Below are 24,350 nucleotides of genomic sequence, written 5' to 3'. Positions count from 1 at the left end.
TTAGGCTGCTAACCGAAAGGTCAGCAGTTCAAATCCACCAGCCGCTCCTTGGACACCCTGTGAGGCAGTTCTACCCTGTCTTAGAGGAATGCTATAAGTGGGAATCAACTCGAAAGAGACAGGTAACGACTAACGATGTTGAGCATCTTTTCATGTGCTTGTTGGCTATTTCTATATCTTCTTTGGAGAAATATCTACTCAGATCCTTTGCCTGTTATTAAATTGGGTGTTTGTCCTTTTATTGTTGAGTCGTAAGAGTTTTTTATATATTTTAGATACCAGCCTTACCGAATATATGATCTGCAGATATTTTCTCTCATTCTCTGGGTTGTCTTTTCACTTTCTTGATAGTGTCCCCTTTGTACACAAGTTTTTAATTTCCATGAAGTCCAGTTTATCTGTTTTTTCTTTTGTTGCCTGTGTTTTTTGTGTCACATCTACTCGCTTGATCTTTAACCCCATGTACCTCTTGAAACACACTCAGAGACCCTTAAAGCTTTTTTAAGGATAGGAAGATATTTAAGTAATTATTGTCGTTCTTGTTGTTTGCCGTCAAGTCGGCTCTAACTCATGGTGAATGCACGTACAACAGAGCAAAATGTTGTCCAGTCGTGTGCCATCTCCACAATTGTTGGTATGCTTGAGTCCATTGTTGCAGCCACTGGGTACTTTGAGTAGCGTCTAACATAGAGGGCTCATCTTCTAGCACTGTATCGGACAATGTTCTGTTGCGATCCATAGGGTTTTCACTGGCTAATTTTCAGAAGTAGGTCACCAGTCGTTTCTTCCTAGTCTGTCTTAGTCTGGAAGCTCTGTTGAAACCTGTCCACTGTGGGTGACCCTCCTGGTATTTGAAATACCAGTGGCATAGCTTCCAGCATCATAGCAACACAGAAGCCACCGTAGTACAACAAACTGACAGATGGGTGGTAGATTTTATTAATTTAAACTCTGTGTGTTTCTGTAAAAGCCCTGAGAAGTTTATAATACATACCCCCTGAACTGTTGATAAGCTGAAGGTGAAAACATAAGACCCATGTAATGAAACCTTGTAAGAACCGTGGAATGCAAAGCACAGCTAGGGCATAGGAATAAAACTGAGGCTAAGGAAGGTTACTTAGCTCAGAGCTTCCCAGTAGCCAGAGCAAAAAAATAAATACATAAAAGAGAAGCATGAGGAATCATGGAGCTCTTCAGCTGCAAAAGAGGAAGCAAACCAGATTGTCAGCATAGCATACGGGAGCTTTCCTAGTGCTGGCCTCTGGGGAGGATGCCTTGTGGGGACCTTGCGTAAAGGAGGTTGTGTAAGGGGTGGTTTTACCGAAAGACGCAGGACCCGCCTAGGTTTGGCCACTTCTCATACTGCCTCTAGATGACAGTGAGGACGTGTCGATAGTGATATTTTTGTGGGAAGCCAAAGTAACATGGTCTAAGTATAAAGCCTACTGGTGATTTCATTTGATAGAGACTAAACAAACACATATTACTTCCTGTGGCCACCAGCTGCTTTCCTACTGGGAATCTCATGTATTGCCTGGAGGATGGAGGTAGAGATTATTAGTGCCATTTCACAGATGAGGAAATGGAGGCGCAGGGAGAGTAAGTGGCTTACAAGCCACACAGCCAATTAAGTGGCAGAACCGGGACTCCAACCCAAGTCTACCGCCTTTTCCTTTTCCCCTACACCCTGCTGGGTATCCACTGTGTATCGAGCCTGGCCTATTGCTCTGCAAACACCACTTCATCCAATCCTGGCTGCAGTTCTGGGAGGGAGGTAGTATTATCCCATTTTTACAGAGAGGATTGGCCATTGCCCAGGGCCACGCAGCTGGGAAGTGGTAGGGAAGCTAAGCAGGTATTCCTAACATGGATTTGATGATGTAACTTCAGGCCATGCAAGAATTCAATGGAATTGCACGCAAACATTTGTTCATATTTGCCTTTTTCTGGGTGGGAAGAGAGAGGATAACTTTCATGAAGTCTCAAAAAAAAAAAAAAAACCAGAAGCAAAAACAAACAAAATGAACCACTGAGCTCAAGGGAGGAGTCACGGTAACAGCTCATATTGAGCCAGCCACTGTTGCTTCTTGTGGCTGTTCCCCCCACAGCAATTAGTAGGACTTGGAATTCTTCCCTCTCTTATGGAGCTGAGAATTATTCAAGCGCAGATATTATGCCGAATGTTGAGAACTCAACGTCTATGTCCAAGTCACCTCTGTCCCCTTACAGACCCCTGGGGATAAAGCTTAGTTGACTGGTAGTTGATTAAAAGAGTGAATGAATGAGTGGCCAGCCATTAGTAATTCTTCGACTTTCATTTATGTGTGATAGTCACTGTGTTGTTAGGGAGAAGTCGTGGCGGAGCCGAGGTCAGTCGTGATGTTCTGTTTCCAGGCCAGACCATAGAGACCATAGATGCCTCAGAAGCCATGTCCTTCCTCCCCGGCAGGGTGTGGTGTGTGAGTGGGCCAGGTCCCCATTCTCAGCCCTCTCCGTGGCACTTGGCATTCCACATCGGGTGGCAGGGCTGTCTCCTGCCCTGGGCTATGGGGGCAGGACTGCCTTGGCCCCTCTAGTGCCTCTGGCATCCCTGGCCCAGCTAACGTCCCCTGTTGGACCTGCTATGATTTCTTGCTTCCAGACATTGTCTTGTCCCTAAATGTAGCTCATTGATCGGGCCCTAGCTAAGAGCAGCAGCCCTTCAGAGTTAGCACCAGCAGCCCCACTTTACAACTGAGAAAACTGAGGGTAGATGGTCAAACTGACTTCCCCAGAGCCACAAAACTAGTGATTTGTGGAGCTGGGACTTAGGCCCAGCTCTGGCTGGCTCCAAAGCTATGCCCCTCACCACATCCTCGCATTATATTGTCAGGAAACCTCTGGAAGGTCAACCACAAACTGGAGGCCTCATCAAAACATGGAGGCCTCATCAAAACATGGAGGTCTCTCTGTCCTTCTCTGGCTGGAGGGCTGGCTTTGGCCCAGCCGGGTCATTGCTGAGGTTGTCTTTCCTGTTTAGAGAGGGAAAGAGTGGGCCTTCTGGAATGTCAAGTGGACGAATAGTGCTTCTGCCTGCTGAGCTTAGTTGGAAGACTTTACAACAAGCAGGGACCTGGAGCTGGAAGCTGAGTAGGGTTCTGGGAGTGGGTCTTGAAGTTTGAGATGCGTTTTCCCCACCCTCCTGTACCCCTATTGAAGAAAAAAGAGAGCTCATCTATGCACATATGTTAAGAGCCCAGAGTGGGCAGGAAAGAGTGAAGATGCATCAGGCGAACGTGGGAGGAACCGTGTGGGTACCTGTGGCACTTTTTATTCTGGGTCCCTCTCTATCCCCTGGGCCCGTCTGGGAGCCCCTTGAGAGCCTGGGTCTGGTTGTTCTTCCAGGGCCTGCTACCTGTTGAGTGGGTACTAGGTATATGATGAATGAATGGACGAATGAATGCTTGCCTGAATGACCTGGGAGTTCGGAAACCTACCTTCCAGTCCAGGACCTGCCACCAATCTGTGTGGCCTTGGTCAATCTCATCCACTTGCTGGGCCTTGGTTTCCTCACCTGTAAATTGAGGGCATTGGATGAGCTGGTCATCGGGGCTCTGATGTTCTGATGTTGTGATTCCCTGAGGGCCCGGGCTCTAGAAGATGGAGAAAGGCAGAGGGCAGGCTCTGGGGTTCTGTGTGTGGAGAAGGCATCCCCTGAGGTCTTGGTGATGGGGTGTAGGAAACAGGCAGCCAGCAGGTGGGGCGGAGCTGTCAGGCTGGGACTGGAGGGAGAGTGGGCTGGGCTGAAAGGCTGCTCTCTAAAGCTGTGCGTTTCCAGGGCAACTTGGTTTTTCTTTTTCTGAAAGACGAAGGGCTCAAGCAACTCCTCTGAGTGTTAGAGCGTCCTGTAGGGTTAGGCCAGATTGAGGGGAGGGAGAGCAGGGCAGACTGGACAGGCTCCTAAGGGGCGGCAGGGGTGGCTGGCTAGCTGGGGCACCAAGGGGCACCACGGGTGGAGCATGGGGCACTGGGGGAGGCAGCCTTTTGAGCTGGGTGCTGGCTCACCTCTTTGCCTTGTATTTTCTGCAGATCATGATCGAGTTCTGTCCCGGGGGAGCCGTGGACGCCATCATGCTGGGTAAGTCTTCCTGGGTCCAGTGTGTGGCGGGGAATGGGAGGACTCACCGAAGCCCTATGCCTGAGTCCCTGACACTCTCTCTGGGACCTGCATCCTTTATCTCCACCCCAGTGATTTAAATGGCCTGGTTGAGCCCCTCCCTGCATTGTCTCCTTTTGTGGGGAGGGCAGGATGGGGAGAAAGCAGAGCACTTGTTGAATGAGTAGCACTTCCCCTTCATGTGCCATTGAACTGGTCACTCACCCTCTTGGCATAAAATGGGTGGGTACTTCCTTTGCTCAACCCCCCAGCACTATTAGAGGTTAAAAAGAGACAAGTAAGGAAGGGCCTTTGAAAAGTGGGGGGAAATATCCAACTGTTTTGTAAGTGCTCAGTGAGCTGTTGTCAGGTCTTGGTGTCCTGGGCAAACTTGAGCAATAATAACAACAAAAAAACTAGTGGTAACCAGTGTTTTGTGAATTTCACTATATGCCAGAGATGGTAGTAGATACTGTCATGTGTATTGTATATTATTTGCATTTAATCCTCACATATAAAAATCAGAAAGAATACCTCAGTTCTATTCTTTTTTTGTGTCTTCCTACCTTTTTTTTAAGTTTAAAAAATTAATTTGTTAAGGTAAAATTCACATACCATAAAAGTAACCATTTTAAAGTGAACAATTGAGTGGCAGTAACGCATTGACACTATTGGGCAACCACCATCTCGATCTAGTTCCAAAACATCTCCGTCTTTCTAATACAAAACTAAAGACACAAGGAAAATACTAGCCCAGAGAAGGAAAGGACCATATGAACCAGAGACTTCACCAGCCTGAGACCAGAACTAAATGGTACCCAGCTACCACCAATGACTGCCCTGACAGAGATCACAACAGAGATTCCTGGACAGAGCAGGAGAAAAATGTAGAACAGAATTCAAATTCACGTAAAAAGACCAGATTTACTGGTCTGACAGAGACTAGAGGAACCCCCGAAACTATGGCCTCTGGATGCTCTGCCAACCTGGAGCTGAAACCGCTCCGGAAGCCCACTTTTCAGACAAAGATTAGACAGGCCTATAAAACAAAAAATTACACATGTGAGGAATGTGCTTCTTAGTTCTATCAAATATACGAGACCTAACGGGTAACTCCTGTTCAAAAGCAGGATGAGAAGGCAGGAAGGGACAGGAATTGAACAAAGGGACACAGGGAACCCAGGGTAGAAAGGAGCAGCGTGCTGTCACATTGTGGAGATTGCAACCAATGTCACAAAACAATATGTGTATAAATTTTTGAATGAAGGAAAAACAAAACAAAGCATCTTGCTCATTATGTTTGTTTCCTAAGACTGCAGTGACCAAGCACTACAAATTTGTTGGTTTTTTATACAACTGAAATGTATTGTCTCACAGTTCTGCAGGCTGGGAGTTTGATGTCAAGGTATTGGCAAGGCCATGCTCTCTCTGACGGTTTTAGGAGAGAATATGTTACATGCCTTTCTTTTAGCTTCTGGTGTTGCAAGAAATCCTCGGCATTGCTTGACTGCATCTCTGCAGTCTTTGCCATCATTATCACACGGCCTTCTCACTGTCTTTTCCCCTCTTATATAACGATACCAGTCCTGTTGGATGAAGGACCCACTCTGCTCCAGTATGACCTCATCTTAACTGATTACAGCTACAATGTCCCTATTTGTACATGAGGTCACATTCTAAGGTTCTGGGAATGACATTGTAAGAATGGCGTAGCAGAGGCCACCAGAGGTCCTCTGACTTCACAAGCGGGGAGGAGAATCAGGATCATCAGCCCAAGGCTGATTCCTGTGAGGTAGAGGTTGGACCTACCTCCACCCTGTAACCTTTTTACCAATTCTGACATTAGCTGTCGCTCCCATGGCACTCTCTACTTCTCTGCTGGGTTCGATACTTCGTTGCAAAGGCCGCACAGAACTCACAGACCATACTCACAGTTATGGGGCTTACTAGGGAAGTAACAGGTTACAATTCAGGATCAGGAATGACACAGGATACATTCTCTGATCAGGACAGCTTCTTCTCAGCTGTGCCCTCGGCCCCTTGGCAAAGTGTTTTAAAGCTCTTTAGCTCTGCCAACAAGTCCCCAGAGACACCCCATTCCAGAGAGCGAGCATCCTGCCCGAAGGCGCTCAGCTGTCTTGCTCCATAGATCAGCACGCACACTGTAGCTGCCTCACTCCATTGGCCGGGAAGCCCAGCGTAGCCATCTTGTGCTGGTCTCCTGGTTCTGCTGCTGCCATTTCCCTGCTGTGCTTGCCACTGCTTTTTGCTGTCTCACACCAGTGTTAAAGCTGGGTCTAGGAGCTTCTCAACACGGGGACCCTGGGTTCAAAAGATGCACTCTGCTCCTGGCTCTTGTTTTTGGTGGTAGTGAGGTCCTCCCTCTCCGCTTTTGGGATTGGCTCCCTTTAAGCCTAGCAGAGGAAGCCCTGGTGGCACAGTGGTTAAATGCTTAGCTGCTAACTGAAAGGTTGGTGTCAAACCCACCAGCCATTCCACAGGAGAAAGATATGGCAGTCTGCTTCTGTGAAGATGTATAGCCTAGGAGCCTCTATGGGGCAGTTCTACTTGCTTCTACAGGGTTGCTATGAGTTGGAATTAACTTGAGGGCAGTGGGTTTTTAAGCCTAGCGGATGGCAGTACTGACCAATCTCTTTGTTAGGGTTCCATACACCTTATTTGCATGGTACCACCCCAACAAGGGTTCCAGGCACCTTATTTGCATAATTAGCAGGCTGTCCAATCCCTTTGGTGGGCCACAGCCATCTTATTTGCATAGTCCCATCCAATCATTTTATGGAAATCACAAGGCCATGAATGGCCAGAAGGGCTATATTAAGTAACTCACTGTACCACAGACATGAATTTGGGGGAACACTGTTCAAACCAGTACATTTATTAGGCAGTTTCTCCCCATTGCTTCCTTCTCCCAGCCCCTGGGAACCACCAGTCTATATTCTATCTCTATGTATTTATCTCTTCTGGATATTTCATACAATGGGACCATATGACATGTGACCTTTTGTATCTAGCGTCTTTGACTTACCATCATCTTTTTGAGGTTCATCCATTTTATAGCACGTGTCGGTGCTTTGTTCCTTTTTATGACCAAATAATACCGCATTGTATGGATGTACCGCATTTTGTTTATCCATTCATCCATTGATGGACACCTGGGTTGTTTCCCCTTCTAGATATTGTGAATGATGCTGCTATGAACATGTGTATACATGTACCTGTTTTAGTCCTGTTTTCAGTTCTTTTGGGTATATACTTAGAAGGGGAATTGTGGGGTAATTCCATGTTTAACTTAGGTAAAGGAGCTTGCCCAGAGTCACACAGGCAGTGAATGACAGAACTGAGATGTAAACCCAGGTCTGGGTAACCCCCACTTAACTGATGCCTGTCTGACATAATCCCCTGCGGGGCCTTGAAAGTTGTGTGAAGTATCCAGGATCCTAGAATGGCTCAGGAGAGGAGAGGCCCACAGCATACTATAGCACCATTCAGCCACTTTTATATATATATATATATATATAAAGAAGGTGGACACCTCAGAAGAAAGGTCTGATAATCTATTTCTGAAAAATCAGCCATTGAAAACCCTTTGGAAGGGTCATGATTTCATGGGCTATCCCAGTTAATTGACTTAATAATGCATTTAGTGGTTCCATTATACCTCCTAGTTCATTGCATAGTGCCAGGGGTCTTAAAAGCTTACAAGCGGCCATCCAAGGCATAACAATTGTTCTCTATTTGCCTGGAACAACAGAGGAAGAAGGAGAGTCAAGAATAGGAGGAGGAAATGGAATGTGTCCATAAATGCCTTCATGAACAACTGCCTCCTCTGCTCTGAGACCAGAAGAACTGGATGGTATTCAGCTTCCATTACTGAACATTTTAATCAAAGATTCTATAGAAGAATCTTGATCAAAAGGGGGGAAAGGCAGAACAGAATTTCAAATTCTCATGGAATCTAGACTTTCTGGAACCATGGAAACTGGGTGAACCCCTGAAACTTTTGCTCTGAGATTATCTTTAAACCTTAAACCAAACATATCCCTTGAAGTCTTCTTAAAACTAAACAACAGTTTAGCTTAACTAGTAAAAAAGTCTGCCTTATGACATTTTGCTTTTTTAAATACTATCCCTGTGAGATCAAATTGACAACAGCAACTCAAAAGATTCGATAGTAGACTTAGGAGGCAGTGAGTTTATGTTAATGGGGAGAACAACTGGGAAAAGGAGAACGAGAATAGCTGTACAACTTGAAGGATATAATCAGTGTCACTGAATTGTACATGTGGAAACTGTTGAATTGGTGTATGTTCTGTGTGTATTTTCTCAACAACAACAAAATTAATAAATTAAAAAAAGAAAACCCTGTGGAGCACAGTTCTACTGTGACACACGTGGGGTTGCCGTGAGTCAGAATCATCTTGGTGGCAGCTAGTGGTTTTATCTCAGGAATGTCTCAAATCCTGAGCTGTAGAAATTCTGGAAACACAAACCTTTCTTGCCAAGCCTCTTACCGCTCCCAGAGTTCCCAGGTGGGTAAATGATAGCACAGAAAAAGATATAGGGCATGTATTATATAGCCCTTGGTTGTACCTTCTCTCAGCAGACACTGCCTTTGAAGATTATTATTGCTCTGGGTAGAATCCAATGAAATAAAAAATGTCGGTTTTGTACGAGTTAGGATTCTTTAGGTTATACAGGGCCAACGACTATTCAAACTGGTTTAGGTAAGAATAAAAAGGGAAGGGTGATGGGAGGAAGATTTATTTGTACCTATAACTGAAAAGTTCAAAGGTGTCTGGTGTCAGGTGCAGCTTGATCTAACCCCAAAATTTTTCATAAGAACTCGGCTTCCTTCTCCAAACTCTTGTCCTTGTCCCCACTTTCCTCTGTGTTGGTCCCATACTCGGGCTGGTTTTCTGCTCTTGGTGGTAGGGTGGCTATGGGAGCTCCAGCCATCACATCTGAATTCCAAGCAGAAGGATAGAAGAAGGAAGGGTAGGACAACCGCACCCCTAGCCCATCGTTACTTTTTTGAGACGATTTCCTAGAAGCCTATGTGACACTTCCACTTCTGCCTCATTGGCTAGAACACAGTAACACGTAGCTGGCAGGGGTGCTGGGAAATGTGGCCTTCTAGCTAGGTAGCCATGTGTTCTGATACTCAAGAAGTAGAGGAGAATGAGAGCCTGCTATCAGGCTCTGCTGCCCCAGTGTGCATCTTAGTGGAATGAGGCCTGGGGAGGGTATCAGAAGTGGAAGAGGCTTTTCAGTGTACCAGATCCTCGCCCTCACTCATACCTGGGACATGACCCTGGGCTGTGGCTCAGCCAGCAGACAAATTCACTCTGTGGTGTCCTGTCTCAGTTCTCCTAGCGGAACTGGCTATTCCAGCCCCCAGTGATTTTCTCCCTGTTCATAGCAGCAATTAAAGAAAATTGCCATCCACATTCTGGAAATCAAGGCATGAGAAGAGAAGCTGGGATGGGGAGACCCAACAAGATCAGAGCCAGGTCCTGGTGGCAGCTCTGCGATTAGGAGTTAACTCTTCCACAGATGCCTGCCCTGCTTAGGGGGGCTTCCTGTTGGTGGTCCATCTCCCCCTTGACCTGTAGGGTTGTGTAGCATTAACAGCCTAGGCTTGGGGTAACAGGGGCTCAAGATGTACCCCAGGATCCCTGTCACTAGCTGTAGGGCTCTGGGCTAGCCCTCTCTGGGAAAGGGATGATATCCCTGCGGCAGGTCTCAATGGCAGTGGGTTTTGGTGGGTTAGGTCTGCATGGCCCTTTCATGTTGTTAATTCTCAGTGTCCATTCTGATCACGTTGGTGCCCAGGCCTCATCACCTGATAAACATTTTGAATCTCAGCCTCCTACAGGCGAGAGCCGAGGGGCCCGGATCGGATATGGTGCCAGAGGGGACTTAGACTCATCTGTGGTGTTGTAGTTTCTTATTATAAGGAGAAAGTATTCACGTATGACTCTGTAATTAAAAATTAATCTTAAAAATTTATTGGACTCAAAGCTATATATTGTATGATTCCAATTACAGTATATTCTAGAAGAAGGCAAAACTATAGGGACAGAAATCAAATTAACGATTGCTTAAAGCGCTAGGGAGGAATGGAAGAGCCCAGGGGAGTTTTGGGGGGCGGTGGAAACATTCTACATCTCAATTATGGAGGTGCCAAAATTCACAGGCGTTTACACCTCGAAAGAGCACATTTTTTTTTTTTAGAATTTTTTTATTGTACTTTAGATAAAGGTTTACAGAGCAGACTAATTTCTCATTAAACAGTTAATGCATGTATTGTTTTGTGACATTGGTTGCCAGCCCCACGACATGTCAACACTCTCACCATCTCGACCTTGGGTTCCCCATTACCAGCTTTCTTGCTCTTTCTGCCTTCTCGTCCTTGCCCCTGGGCTGGTGTGCCCCTTTAGTCTCATTTTGTTTTATTTGGCCTGTCTAATCTTTGGCTGAAGGGTGAACCTCAGAAGTGACTTCATTACTGAGCTAAATGGGTGTCCGGGAGCCATACTGTCGGGGTTTCTCCAGTCTCTGTCAGACCAGTAAGTCTGGTCTTTTATGAGTTAGAATTTTGTTCTACATTTTTTTCCAGCTCTGTCCAAGACCCTCTAGCATGATCCCTGTCTGTGCAGTTGGTGATGGTAGCTGGGTACCATCTAGTTGTGTTGGACTCAGGCTGGTGTAGGCTGTGGTAGTTGTGGTCCCTTAGTCCTTTGGACTAATCTTTCCCTTGTGTCTTTGGTTTTCTTCTTTCTCCCTTGCTCCGGACAGGGTGACACCAGTGGAATATCTTAGATGACCGCTCACAAGCTTTTATGAGCCTAGATGCTACTTACCAAGGTGGAATGTAGAACATTTTCTTTATAAACTATGTTATGCCAACTGAGCTAGATGTTCCCTAAGATCATGGTCCCCACAGCCCTCAGCCCAGTAAGTTGGTCCCTCAGGGAGTTTGGATGTGTCTATGGAGCTTCCGCGACCTTGTCTTGGACAAGTTGTGCTGGCTTCCCCATTGTCGTGTACTGTCCTACTCTTCACCAAAGCTACCACTTATCTATTGCCTATTTAGTGTTTTTCCATCCCTGCCTCTCCTCTCCTCATAACCATCAGATTGTTTCTTTCTGTGTGTAAACCTTTTCATGAGTTTTTATAGAAGCAGTCTCATACAATATTTGTCCTTTTGTGATTGACTTATTTCACTTAGCATAATGCCCTCCAGATTCATCCACGTTGTGAGATGCTTCGCAGATTCATCATTGTTCTTAATTGTTGCATAATACTTCATCGTGTGTATGTACCATAGTTTGTTTATCCATTCATCTGTTGATGGGCACCTAGGTTGTTCCCATCTTTTTGGTATTGTAAACAATGCGGCAATGAACATAGGTGTGCATATGTCTGTTAGTGTGACAGCTCTTATTTCTCTAGGATATATTTCTAGGAGTGGGATTGCTGGATCATATGATATTTCTATTTCTAGCTTTTTAAGGACGCACCATATCCCTTTCCAAAATGGTTGTACCATTTTGCATTCTCACCAGCAGTGCATAAGAGCTCCAATCTCCCTGCAGCCTCCAACATTCGTTATTTTCTTTTTTTTTTTAATTCATGCCAATAATGTCAGGGTGAGATGTATCTCGTTATGGTTTTGATTTTCATTTCTCTAATGGCTAGTGATGACCAGCATTTCCTCATGTGTCTGTTAGCCACTTGAATGTCTTCTTTGATGAAGTATCTGTTCATAGCCTTTGGCCATTTTTTAATGGGGTTATTTGTGTTTTTGTTGTAGAGCTGTTGGATTTCCCTATAGATTTTAGAGATTAGGTCTTTGTTGGATTTGTCATAGCCAATTTTTTTTTCCCAGTCTGTAGGTTGCCTTTTTACTCTTTTGGTGAAGTCTTTTGATGAGCATGAATGTTTAATTTTTAGAAAATCCCGATTATCTAGCTTATCTTCTGGTGTTTGTATATTGTTAATTATGGTTTATATCCTGTTAATGCTGTGTATTAGGGCCTCTAGAGTTGACCCTATTTTTTCTTCTATGACCTTTATAGTTTTTGGTCTTATATTTAGGTCTTTGATCGATTTTGAATTAGTTTCTGTGTATGGTGTGAGGTATGGGTCCTGTTTTGTTTTTTTGCAGATGGGCATACAGTTTTGCCAGCACCATTTGTTAGAAAAACTGTCTTTTCCTCGTTTAACGGACTTTGGGCCTTTGTCAAAGATCAGGTGAACATAGGTGGATGGATTTACATCTGGATTCTCAGTTCTTTTCCATTGGTCAATGTAGCTGTCATTCGTACCAGTACCAGGCTGTTTTGACTACTGTAACTGTATCGTAGGGTCTGAGGCCAGGTTTTTATAGTAGTGGTCAGTTAGTAGGGTTAGTGCGAGCCCTCCTTACTTTATTCTTTTTCTTCAGTAGTGGTTTACTTATCCGGGGCCTCTTTCCTCGCCATTTAAAGTTAATGATTAGTTATTCCATCTCATTGAAGAATGCTCTTGGTATTTGGATTGAGATTGCATTGTATCTGTAGATTGCTTTGAGTAGAACTGACATTTTCACAATATTGAGTCTACCTATCCATGAGCATGGTATGTTTTTCCATATATGTAGGTTTCTTTTAGTTTCTTGCAATAGGGTTTTGTAGTTTTCTTTGTATAGGTCTTTTATGTTCCCGGTTAGATTTATTCCTAAGTATTTTATCTTTTTAGGGACTATTATAAATGGTATTGTTTTCTTCATTTCCTTTTCAAAGTTCTTTTTATTGGTGTGTAGGAATCCAGCTGATTTTTGTATATTTATCTTGTATCCAGCTATTCTTCTGACTCTTCCTATTAGTTTTAGCAGTTTTCTCTTAGAGTCTTTTGGGATTTCTATGTATAGTATCATATCATCCACAAGTAGGGACAGTTTTACGTTTTCATTACCAATTCGGGTGCCCTTTATTTCTTTTTCATGCCTTATTGCTCTTACTAGAACTTCCAGCACAATGTTAAATGGGAGTGGTGATAAAGGGCATCATTGTCTTTTCCTGTTCTCAAGGGAAATGATTTCAGCCTCTCTTTATTAAGAATGATATTCGCTGTTGGTTTTGTATAGATACCCTTTATTATGTTGAGGAATTTCCCTTCTATACCTATTTGATTGAGGGTTTTTATCAGGAATGGTGTTGGACTTTGTCTAATACCTTTTCTACATTAATTGAGATGATCGTGTGATTATTTTATTTATGTGGTGAATTATGTTGATTGATTTTCTAATGTTGAACCATCCTTGCATACCTGGTATGAATCCCACTTGGTCATGGCATATTGTTTTTTGATATGATACTGACTTCTGTTGGCTAGAATTTTGTTGAGAATTTTTACATCTATATTCATGAGAGATATTGGTCTGTAATTTTGTTTTGTTGTGGTGTCTTTGCCTGGTTTCGGTATCAGGGTTATGCTGGCTTCATAGAATGAATTCGGAAGTATCCGTTCCTTTTCTATGTTCTGAAATAGTGTAGAATAGTGGTAGAATTCTCCAGTGAAGCCACCTGGGCCAGGGCTTTTTGTTGTTGTTGGGAGGTTTTTTTTTTTATTACCTTTTCAGTCTCTTCTCTTGTTATGAGTCTGTTCAGATTTTCAACTTTGGTTTGTGTTAGTTTGGGTAGGTATTATGTTTGTAGAAATTTGTCCATTTCCTCTAGATTTTCAAATTTATTGGAGTATAGTTTTTTATAGTACTCTGTTATGATTCTTTATATTTCAGTTGGGTCTGTTGTACTGTCCCCATTTCATTTCTTATTTGGGTTATTTACATCCTCTCCTGTTTTTCTTTTGTCACTTTGGCCAGTGGTTTGTCAATTTTGTTGATCCTTTCAAAGAATCAACTTTTAGTCTTTTTGATTCTGTCTATTGTTTTACTATTCTTTATTTCATTTATTTCTGCTCTGACCTTTATTTCCTTTCTTCTGGTGGCTGTGGGCTTCTTTTGCTGTTCTCTGTTTGTTTGAGTTGTGTAGCTAATGTTTTGATTTTGTCCCTTCTTTTTTGATGTGTGCATCTATTGCTATAAATTGACCTCTGAGCACTGCCTATGCTGTGTCCCAGAGCTTTTTGTATAATATGTTTTCATTCTCATTTGATTCTAGGAATTTTGTGATTCCACCTTTGATTTCTTCTATTACCCAGTGGTTTTTTAGCAGGGTGTTATTCAGTTTCCATGTTTTTTTTTTCCCCCTTGCTCTTCCTGTTAATTTCTACTTTGAGGGGATTGTGAGCAGAGAGAATGCTTTGTATTATTTTGATGTTTTGGATTTTATTGAAGATTGCTTTGTGGCCTAAGATGTGGTCTGTTCTGGAGAACATTCCATGTGCCTTGGAAAAGAATGTGTACTTTGCTGCTGTTGGGTGGAGTATTCTGTATATGTCTATGAGGTCAGGTTGGTTGATTGTGGCCTTTAGATCTTTTGTATCTTTGCTGAGTTTCTTTCTAGATGTTCTGTCCTTTACCAAGAGTGGTGCGTTGAAGTCTCCTACTATTATTGTGGAACTGTCATTTTCTCTTTTCATTGCTGTTAGAGTTTGTTTTATGTATTTTGGAGTCCTGTCATTGGGTACGTAGATTATGTCTTCTTGGTGGATTGTTCCTTTAATCATTATATAATGCCCTTCTTTGTCTTTTATGGTAGGTTTTGTTTTAAAGTCTGTTTTATCTGAGATTAGCATTGCCACTCCTGCTTTTTTTTGGTAGCTGTTTGCTTGATATGTTTTTTTTCCTTCCTTTGATTTTTAATAAATTTATGTCTTTACTTCTAAAGTGTGTCGTTTTTTAAAATCTGTTCTGTCACTCTTTATCTCTTTATGGATGCATTTAAGCCATTTACATTCAGTGTGATTATTAATAGGTGTGAGTTCATTGCTGTCATTTTGTAGTGCTTTTTTTTTTTTGTGGTGCTGATGTTTTCTTTGTTCCTCTTACTCATCTGTACTGAATTCCTTTTGGTTGTTTGTTTTTTTCCATTTCTTTCATTTTGGTAAATGTTGTGTTTACTGAGACTTTATGTTTTTCTTCTTTATTTTGATGAGTAGGTTTGTTAACTTTCATTGTGGTTACCTTGAAATTTACCTGAATTTTCCTAAGTTTAAACTAGTCTTTTATTACTTGATAATGCCTTGGCTTCCTCTCCATTTGAAAGCTCTATACCTACACCGTCTATTCCCTCTTTTATTGTTTTGATGTTGTCATTTACAGATTGATGTCTCCGGTTTCCTCTTGCAAATTTTTTAGTTTTGTTTTATCCTTGAAAGCTCATTATCTACGTTGGTATCTGGCTGCTTTCTTATGTGTTAGATTGAGGTTGTTGGTTGTATAACCAAAGGATGACTCCCTTTAATGATTCTTGTAAATTTGGTTTGGTTTAATTTCTGTTTGTCTGAAAATGTCCTAATTTTGCCATCACATATGAGTGAGAGTTTTGCAGGATATATTATTCTTGGTTGGCAGTTGTTTTTCTTTCAAGATTTTATTTATGTCATCCCGTTGCCTTCTTGCCTCTGTGGTTTCTGCCACGTAATCAGAGTGTAGTCTTATTGTTTCCTCTCTGTATGTGACTTTTCATTTTTCTCGAGCTGCTCTCAGGATTCTTTCTTTGTCTTTAGCATGTGTGATTATGTCTTGGTGTTTTTCTTTTGAGGTCTATCCTGTATGGGGTTCATTGAGCTTCTTGGATAGTTGATTTTTTGTCTTTCATGATATTAGGGAAGTTTTCCGTCAGAAAATCTTCAATGATCTTCTTTGTGTTTTCCGTTTTCTCCCACTGTAGAAGGAGTGAATTTGACTCTGTAAATTCTGCCTCAATAAACTTGACTTTAAGAAAAAATTTATCATACTTAACACAGTGGGTCGTTGTGAGGTTTAAATGAAATAATGCACCCAAGCCCATAGCCCTGTGCTTGGTGCATTGAAAGGGCTCAAAAGATGATGACTATTAGATCATCGTCATCATCATCTTTATTATTACTGTCTCGTTCGTATGAATAAATCAGAATTGAGCGAGACCCATTTTGCCATTTTTTAAATGTTGTTGTCGTTATGTGCTGAGTCAGTTCCGACTCATAGCGACCCTATGTACAGCAGAATGAAACACTGCCCTGTCCTGTGCCATCCTCACGATCACTGTTATGCTTGAGCCCATTGTTGCAGCTGCTGTGTCAATCCATCTCATTGAGGGTCTTCCTTTTTTTTTGCTGACCCTCTGCTTTACCAGGCATCATGTCCTTCTCCAGGGACTGGTCCCTCCTGATATCATGTCCAAAGTATGTGAGACATAGTTTCACCATCCTTGCTTCTAAGGAGCATTCTGGCTGTACTTCTTCTAAGACAGGTTTGTTAGTTCTTTTGGAAGTCCCATGGTATTCAATATTCTTTTTAGATAGCTGCGGATAACTCAGTTTTGGACCCATCTTGGAGGCAACGCAACAATGATCACTTTTATTGATCACTTACTATGCTGAGGAGTCCCTGGTTGGTGCAAATGACTAATCATGCTCAGCTGCTAACTAAAAGGTTGCACTTTTGAGTCCATCCAGAGGTGTCTTTGAAGAAAAGCCTGGCAGTCTACTTCTGAAAAATCAGCCATTGAAAACCCTGTGGAGCAAGTTCTACTCTAATACACATACAGTCACCATGAATTATTAAGCTCCACGGCAACTGGTTTTTTTGGTATCGTGTTGAAAACTTAATATGCCTTTATTGCTGGCGCCCTGCCTGCAATGCTTATAGTCATGCCCATTTTACAGGAAATGAAGACCCAGAGAGGTTGAGTGACTTACCAAAAACATATAGCTAGTGAGAGGTAACACCTGGGTTCAAACTCGGTCACTGTGACCCCAAAGTCCATGTAGGCTTTGAGCCTGGCCCCTGGCTGGGGGCATGGAGATTAAGGATGAGGCCACAGAGAGGAGTAGCTTGCAGACCCTGGAGCAAGGCTCTTGTCCTCTGTGGTCTGGCTTCCCAGGGTGCTGGAATTGGTGCCTGCAGCCCTGGCTGGCATGTTTATTTTTATCACCCCTGGGGGATCTAGCATGAGGAGCTCAGCCTTGTGGATTCCTGGTCTAGTGCCTACAGGAGAGATCCAGGAGGTGCTGTCTGTCCCAGTGTTCTGGTCAGAGACAGGCCTCGGAGCAGCAAGCAACTTTAGAGCATGAGGCCTGAAAACACAGCAGGTGGAGGGTGATGGAAGCCGCCTCAGCATAGGGGCCTTAGGTTGAAAAAATAAATAATCATGATGATTATGTTGGACACTTGACCACAAGGATGTCTTCTCACCCCCTTCTCCTGTCCCATCCAGGGGGCCCCACATTCTGTCATTTCTCCTTCCTAAATTCCTGGGACCAGAAGTCTCTGGTAGTGCACATGGTTAACAAAACTGGTGTTAACCAAAAGTTTGGAGGTTTGACTCCCCCAGAGGTGCCTCAGAAGAAAGGCCAGGTGATCTACTTCTGAAAATTCAGCCATCGAAAACCCTATGGAGCATAGTTCTACTCCGACACATATGGGGTTGCCATGAGTCAGGGTCGACTCAGCAGCTACTGATTGATCCCTGGGATCAGGACTCCTTCCTCCTCTCCACCTTGACTACCATCAGGTCCAGGTTGACCTCCTGCTCCCCTGCAGTCTCGTCACTCTATGTAGCTAAACCAAAAACCCATTGCTGTCAGGTTGATTCCAACTCATAGCTACCCTGTATGCACCTAGAGGGGAGTTTTTCAAGATATAAATCAGATGTGTTTCTGCTTTGCTTAGAATATCTCACAGACTGCCCGTAGTATTTCAGATAAAATGCAGCCTCCATGAGGTCCTGCAGAAGCTGGCCCTACCAATCTCTGACCTGTCTTTCCCCTTCTCCTTCGCCTCCAGCCACACCAGGGTTCTTTGTACTCCCTCTGCATGGAATACCCTTGTCCCATCTGCCCCCTCCTCTCGTGCTCATTTTTTCAGGCCTAAGCCCGAGTGTCACTTCCTCAGAGAAGGCACCACGGTCTCTGAGGGGTACCGAGTGGTATGAGCACGTGTGTGTATGTTCTCCCTGACTAGCACCCGAGAGTCCCTGGTGACTGGTCCTTCTGGCGTATCCTGCCCTCTCATATCTCATGGGTGCCATCACCCCAGCCAATTGACCATTTCTTGAACTCCAGCCTTTTCCAGCCACCAGGCCTTTGCTTATGCCCATCTTTTTCTCCTATCAAGCCCTGTTGTTCCTTCGATACACAGCTCAAGTGTGCTTTTCTCTGGGAAGCCTCGCAGTTCCTGCAGACAGAGGAGACTCTGCCCATGCTTCCACGCACCTGTCCCCCGCTCTGTCCCAAGCACTGATCACTGTTCCATGTCAACCACTGCCCCACGCGTGGAACCTGGAACGTTGTGAGCACTCACTGAGTGCCTGCTGACAGAACCAAATCAAAACCAAACCAGTTGCTGCTGAGTTGGTTCCAAGTCATGGCGACCCCATGCATGCAGAGTGGAATTGCTCCATAGGGTTTTCAAGGCTGTGACCTTTCAGAAGCAGATTATCAGGCATTTCTTCTGAGGCACCTCTGGATGCATTCGAACCACCAACCTTTTGGTTAGAGGTTAAGTGGTTAACTGATTGTGCCACCCAGGGAGCCTACTGACAGAACAAATTTTTGAATCTCAGTTGGGTGGTGTTTACCAGCCTGACCTCTGCAGCCACATCACCTGGTTTGAATCTCAGATCTGTGACTTCCCACCTGTGTCCTTGAGCCTCTCTGATCCTCAGTTTTCTCATCTGTAAAATGGGGTTAACCTTCGCACCTGCTTCATGGGGTCGTTGTGAGAAAGAAATGGACCAATACACGTAAAGTGCTTAGAAGCAAACCTGGTACACAGTAAATGCTCAGTAATGTTGGCAGCTTTTTTCTTTCTTGTACTTGGCTGAAGCTGACATTCAGTTGCCTGCAGTGTGTGTTTGCTGAATTGACAAGTGTCTAATGGTCCTCCTGTCTCTTTCTAGAGCTGGACAGAGGCCTCACTGAGCCCCAGATTCAGGTCATTTGCCGCCAGATGCTGGAAGCCCTCAACTTCCTCCATGGCAAGAGGATCATCCACCGAGATCTGAAAGCTGGCAATGTGCTGATGACCCTCGAGGGCGATATCAGGCTGGGTAAGTGGTAGCTGCGGGAGTGAAGGACACCCAGGGTAGGGGACGCCCAGGGCCTCCCAGGATGTTCACGGTCCTTCCCCACCCCTGCCCTGGGCCACAGGTCATGTACAATCCCCATAGTTCAGTCTAACCCAGTGCTTCTAAACCAGGGAATGTTGCCCTCCAGGGATGTCAGGCAGACATTTTTGGTTGTCACAACTGGGGGAGGGTACCCCTGGCAGCTAGTGGGTAGAGACTGGGGATGCTACTTGACATCTTCCAGTGCACAAGACCACGCTCTAAACAAACAGGGATCCGGCCCAAACTGCCACTAGTGCCGAGGTGGGGAAACCTGGGTCTAGGCTCTCTGCACTTGCTACCAATCAGGAGAATCCAAGTGAGAGAGGTGTGACGGGGGAAGACCCTATATCATCCCCATGTGTAAAATGGTAAATCTGTCACTGTCTTAGTCATCTAGTACTTCTATAACAGAAATATCACAAGTGGGTGGCTTTAACAAAGAAAAGTTTATCCTCTCATAGTCCAGCAGGCTAGAAGTCCAAATTCAGTCACCAGCTTCAGAGCGAAGGCTTTCTCTCTCTGTCAGCTCTGGAGGAAGGAACTTGTCATCAGTCTTCCCTTGGTCTGGGAGCATTTTAGCGTAGGAACCTCAGGTCCGAAGGACGTGCTCTGCTCCTGGCACTGTTTTCTCAGTGGTATGTGGTTCCCATGTCTCTCTGCTTGCTTCTGTCTTTCATATCTCAAAAGAGATTGGCATAAGATACTATCTAATCTTAAAGACCTCAGCAGTATAACTGCCGCTAATCCATTTTGTTACATTATAGTGATAGGATTTACAACACATAGGGAAATCACATCAGAAGATAAAGCAGTAGACAATCATACAAGGGAATCATGACCTAGCCAAGTTCACAGATATTTTGGGGGGACACAATTCAATCCATGACAGTCACATAGATTGAAACCTTAATTTTTTTTAATGTCTCCTCTCTCGTTGTATATTTTTTATTGTATTAAAACATAACAAAACATTTGCCCCTTCAGCCGTTTTCATATGTACAACTTGGCAACACTGATTATGTTCACCATGTCATGCAGCCATCACCACTGTCTGTTTCCAGATTTTTCCATCAGCCTTAACAGAAGCTCAGTGTTCCCAAAGCAGTAACTCTTTCCCCCTCCTACCTGCCCTGGCAAGCACTAATAAACTTTGGTCTCTATGTATTTTCCTGTTCTTGATATTTCATATAAATGGGATCACACAGTATTTGTCGTTTTGTATCTGGCTTATTTCACTTAGCATATTTTCAGGGTTCATCCATATCGTAGCATGTATCAGAACTGCATCTTGTTTTATGAGTGAATAATATTCCATTGTGTGGATGTACCACCTTTTGTTAATCCATTCATCTGTTGATGGACATTTAGGTTGTTCCCACCTTTTGGCTATTGTGAGTAATGCTGCCGTGAACATTGTTTTATTTTTAATACGTTTGTTTTTTTTTTCATCAAAATAAAACACACAGGTGTCCTCTGCTTCCATCTTCCTTTTCAATTCAGCCCCAGAGACAATCACTTTTAACTCTTTTACTGGTTTCTTCTCATGTTTACTTCTGCATTCCTAAATGCTATGCATGTAATGCTGTTTTTCTAGTAATGATTTTTGTTGTTTGACGAAAAATAGTACATGCACATTGTCTTAGTCATCTACTGCTGCTATAACAAATACCGCAAGTGGATGGCGTTGACAAAGAGTTTATTCTCTCATAGTCCAGTAGGCTAGAAGTCCAAATTCAGTCACCAGCTCCAGGGGGACGGCTTTCTGTCTCTCTGTCGGCTCTGGAGGAAGGTCCTTATCATCAGTCTGCCCTTGGTCTGGGAGCATCCCAGCAGAGGAACCTCAGGTCCAAAGGACGCGCTCTGCTCCTGGCGTTGCTTTCTTCGTGTGAGGTTCCCATGTCTCTCTGCTCGCTTCTCTCTTTTATATCTCAGAAGAGATTGGCTTAGACACTATTTAATCCCGTAGATCCCATCCATATAACTGCCACTATTCCATCTCATTACATCACAATGATAGTATTTACAACACATAGGAAATCACATCAGAAGATAAAATGGTAGGCAATCATACAGTCATACGAGGGAATCATGACTTAACCAAATTGACAGATATTTTGGGGGGCACAATTCAATCCAGGGCACTCATAAAAAATTCAATAAATTGAATTAATAATAAATTGGAAGCTAGAAAGTGCTTCCAATCTCATTACCTGGAGATGCACGCCCAGTGTTGGCCCTGGTTATCATCTCAGACGCCTCTGCTGGCATCTCTGTCAGTAGAAGGATGCACAGATATAGAGATTCAGAGAGAAAGTGACAACAGAGAGATGGTCTCTTTTTTGGGGGTACCACTTTGACTGTGCTTAACTCTGCTACCTGTTATCATCCTTCTCTGATAGTTAAATAGAAAATTGACCTGTGGTTACCTGTGTATCTTTAAGGAACGTTTAATTACATACACAAGAAGCTGCACCACTGTCGAGCCCCATAATGGAGACCTGCAGGGACAGTGATGAGGGTTGGAACAGAAACACATGGTGCAAAGACATTGTCTTAGTCATCTCGTACTGCTGTAAGAGAAATACCACAAGGGGATGGCTTTAACAGAGAGAAATTTATTCTTTCGCAGTCCTAGTAGGTTACAAGTTGAAATTCAGGGTGTCACCTCCAGGGGAAGACTTTCTCTCTCTGTCGACTCTAAAAGAAGGACCTTGTCCTCAACCTTTCCCTCGCAGAAGAGCTTCTCAGGCCCAGGGACCCCGAGTCCAAAGGACGCACTCTGCTTCTGGTGCTGCTTTCTTGGTGGTATGAGGTCCCCAACTCTGCTTGCTTCCCTTTCCTTTTATCTCTTGCGAGATAAAAGGTGGTGCAGGCCACATCCCAGGGAAACTCCCTACACAGTGGCTCAGGGAGGTGACCTGAGTAAGGGTGGTATTACAATCCCACCCTAATCCTCTTAACATAAAACTACATTCACAGAATGGAGGACACCCACGCAGTACTGGGAATCATGGCCTAACCAAGTTGATACACACACCTTTTTGTGGGGACTGAATTCAACCCATGGCAGACAGCCTCTGGCAGAAAGGATACCCCCTCAGCATTCCCACTTGAGGGCTCTGAAGCTTGGGGAAGGCAGGGACCTGCTTCAGATCACATAGCAAGGACAGAGCTAGGCTGGCTCTCACTGTCCAGAGCTCTCCCATATCACCACACCCAATTCCCTAAGAGCTTTGAGCTGATGGGTTGGGGGTTGGGGGCTTACAAGATGGATGAGTGGGTCTTAGGGCTTGTTAACACAGATGACTGGGACTGACCCCCAGAGATTCAGAATCCTGGGCCACAGGTCATGTACAATTCCCAAGGCTCAGTGTAACCCAATGGTTCTCAACTGGGGGTGGCACTGCCTTCCATGGACATTAGGTCTGGAGGGAAGTCTGAGAATTTGCATGTCTAACAAGGGTACTGGAGCCCTGGTGGTACAGTGAGTAGTTAAGAGTTCAGCTGCTAACCGTAAAGGTTGGCAGTTCGAATCTACCAGGCATTCCTTGAAAACCCTATGGGACAGTTCTCCTCTGTCCTATAGGACAGCTGTAAGTCAGAATTGACTCAACAGCATCCGTTTGATTTTTTTTTTTTTTTAACAAGGGTCTCAGCTGATGCTGCTGGTCTGGGGACCACGCCCTGAGAACCCCTGCCCTAGATACTTGCTGCCCAAAGTGCTCAGTGGCAAGATCAGCATCACCTGGGAGGTTGTTAGAGCTGCCTGGGCTGAGGGCTGGTCTGAGCAGGGAAGTCACGAGTGGACAGGGATGGTGGAAGGGCCCCAGCAGCTGCAGGCTGAGATGCACCCAGTGGGGATCTTATTTCCCATGGTGCCCTCCCCGCCCACCCCCAACACACATAAAAAAAAAAAAAAAAAACTAAACCATTTGCTGTGGAGTTGATACCAACTCATGGCAACCCCACGTGTGTCTGAGCAGAACCATGTTCCCCAGGGTTTTCAATGGCTGAGTTTTCAGGAGCAGAATGCCAGGCCTTTTTTCTGAAGTGCCTCTGAGTGGATTCAAACCTCCAACCTTTCAGTTAGCAGCCAAACACATTAACCCCATTAAAAAAAAAGAAATGCCATCAAGTGGATTCTGGCTCATGGCAACCCCACGTGTCCAGAGTAGAACTGTGCTCCGTAGAGTCTTCAAGGCTGTGACCTTTCAGAAGCAGATCGCCAGGCCCCTCTGGGTAGGTTTGAACTGCCAACCTTTTGGTTAGTAGTCGAGCTAACTGGTTATGCCACTCAGGTAACCAGGTTAACCCTATACACACCCTAAATCTGGAGGGTGCTGACCTGGTGACCAGAATTCCACACCACTCAGAACCTAGCAGAGGATGGGACCAAGGCAGACGGGGCATCAAGTTTCAAAATGAGTTGGCTTATCCAGTTGAGAAAACCAGGAAGGCAATTGAAGGAGGAAGAAGAGAGTTGAGTGCGTGAGTATTTACACAAACAGCGCTGCCGGGCCTGGGAGCCATGGTGTGGGCACCTGCTGAGGCCTGTTGTTCTGTTTTGGAAAGTCCTCCTCCCTCCTGGGGGCCCTGAATCTGCCACCTGGTGGAGCTGTGGAGGGGGCCCAGGAGACTAGGTGTTGGTCTGTCTGCCTCTTCCTATCTTCCTGGGACCCGCTTGGGTCCCTGGAGGCACACCTCTCATATCCTTATGCAACCCAGGGACCCACTAGAGAATTGCTCTAGCAGATCATTGTCCCAGGCAAGTGCCCCACCTCATGGGAGATAGCATCTGTGGTTCTGAGTAGAGTGGGTCTAGCAGAGAAGCCGCAGGTTGAGCCGAGTAAAGTGGGGGTTCTAGATGCAGGAAGACCCAGTTAAAATCCTGGCCCTGAGACTTCTGAGCTGTATGACCTAGAGAAACATATTTA

At 44.5% G+C, this 24,350-nt stretch overlaps 2 protein-coding genes across 2 annotated transcripts in view; both read left to right on the top strand.

Annotated features, from left to right (window-relative positions):
* The window catches only part of STK10 (serine/threonine kinase 10), a 168,214-nt gene that overhangs the window by 55,278 nt on the left and 88,586 nt on the right, over positions 1 to 24,350 (top strand). The window contains exons 3-4 of the mRNA XM_003404657.4: positions 4,069 to 4,117; positions 19,207 to 19,356. Coding sequence (XP_003404705.1) covers positions 4,069 to 4,117; positions 19,207 to 19,356 — 199 coding nt within the window. The remainder of the gene's footprint in view (positions 1 to 4,068; positions 4,118 to 19,206; positions 19,357 to 24,350) is intronic.
* SH3PXD2B (SH3 and PX domains 2B) overlaps positions 1 to 24,350 on the top strand; it is a 406,416-nt gene that overhangs the window by 341,668 nt on the left and 40,398 nt on the right. The window lies entirely within an intron of this gene.

This window comes from Loxodonta africana, chromosome 2 (genome assembly GCF_030014295.1).
Source record: "Loxodonta africana isolate mLoxAfr1 chromosome 2, mLoxAfr1.hap2, whole genome shotgun sequence".
Lineage (NCBI taxonomy): Eukaryota > Metazoa > Chordata > Mammalia > Proboscidea > Elephantidae > Loxodonta > Loxodonta africana.
The sequence above is the reverse complement of the archived record's forward strand: the minus strand, read 5'-3'. Positions and strand labels throughout refer to the sequence as shown.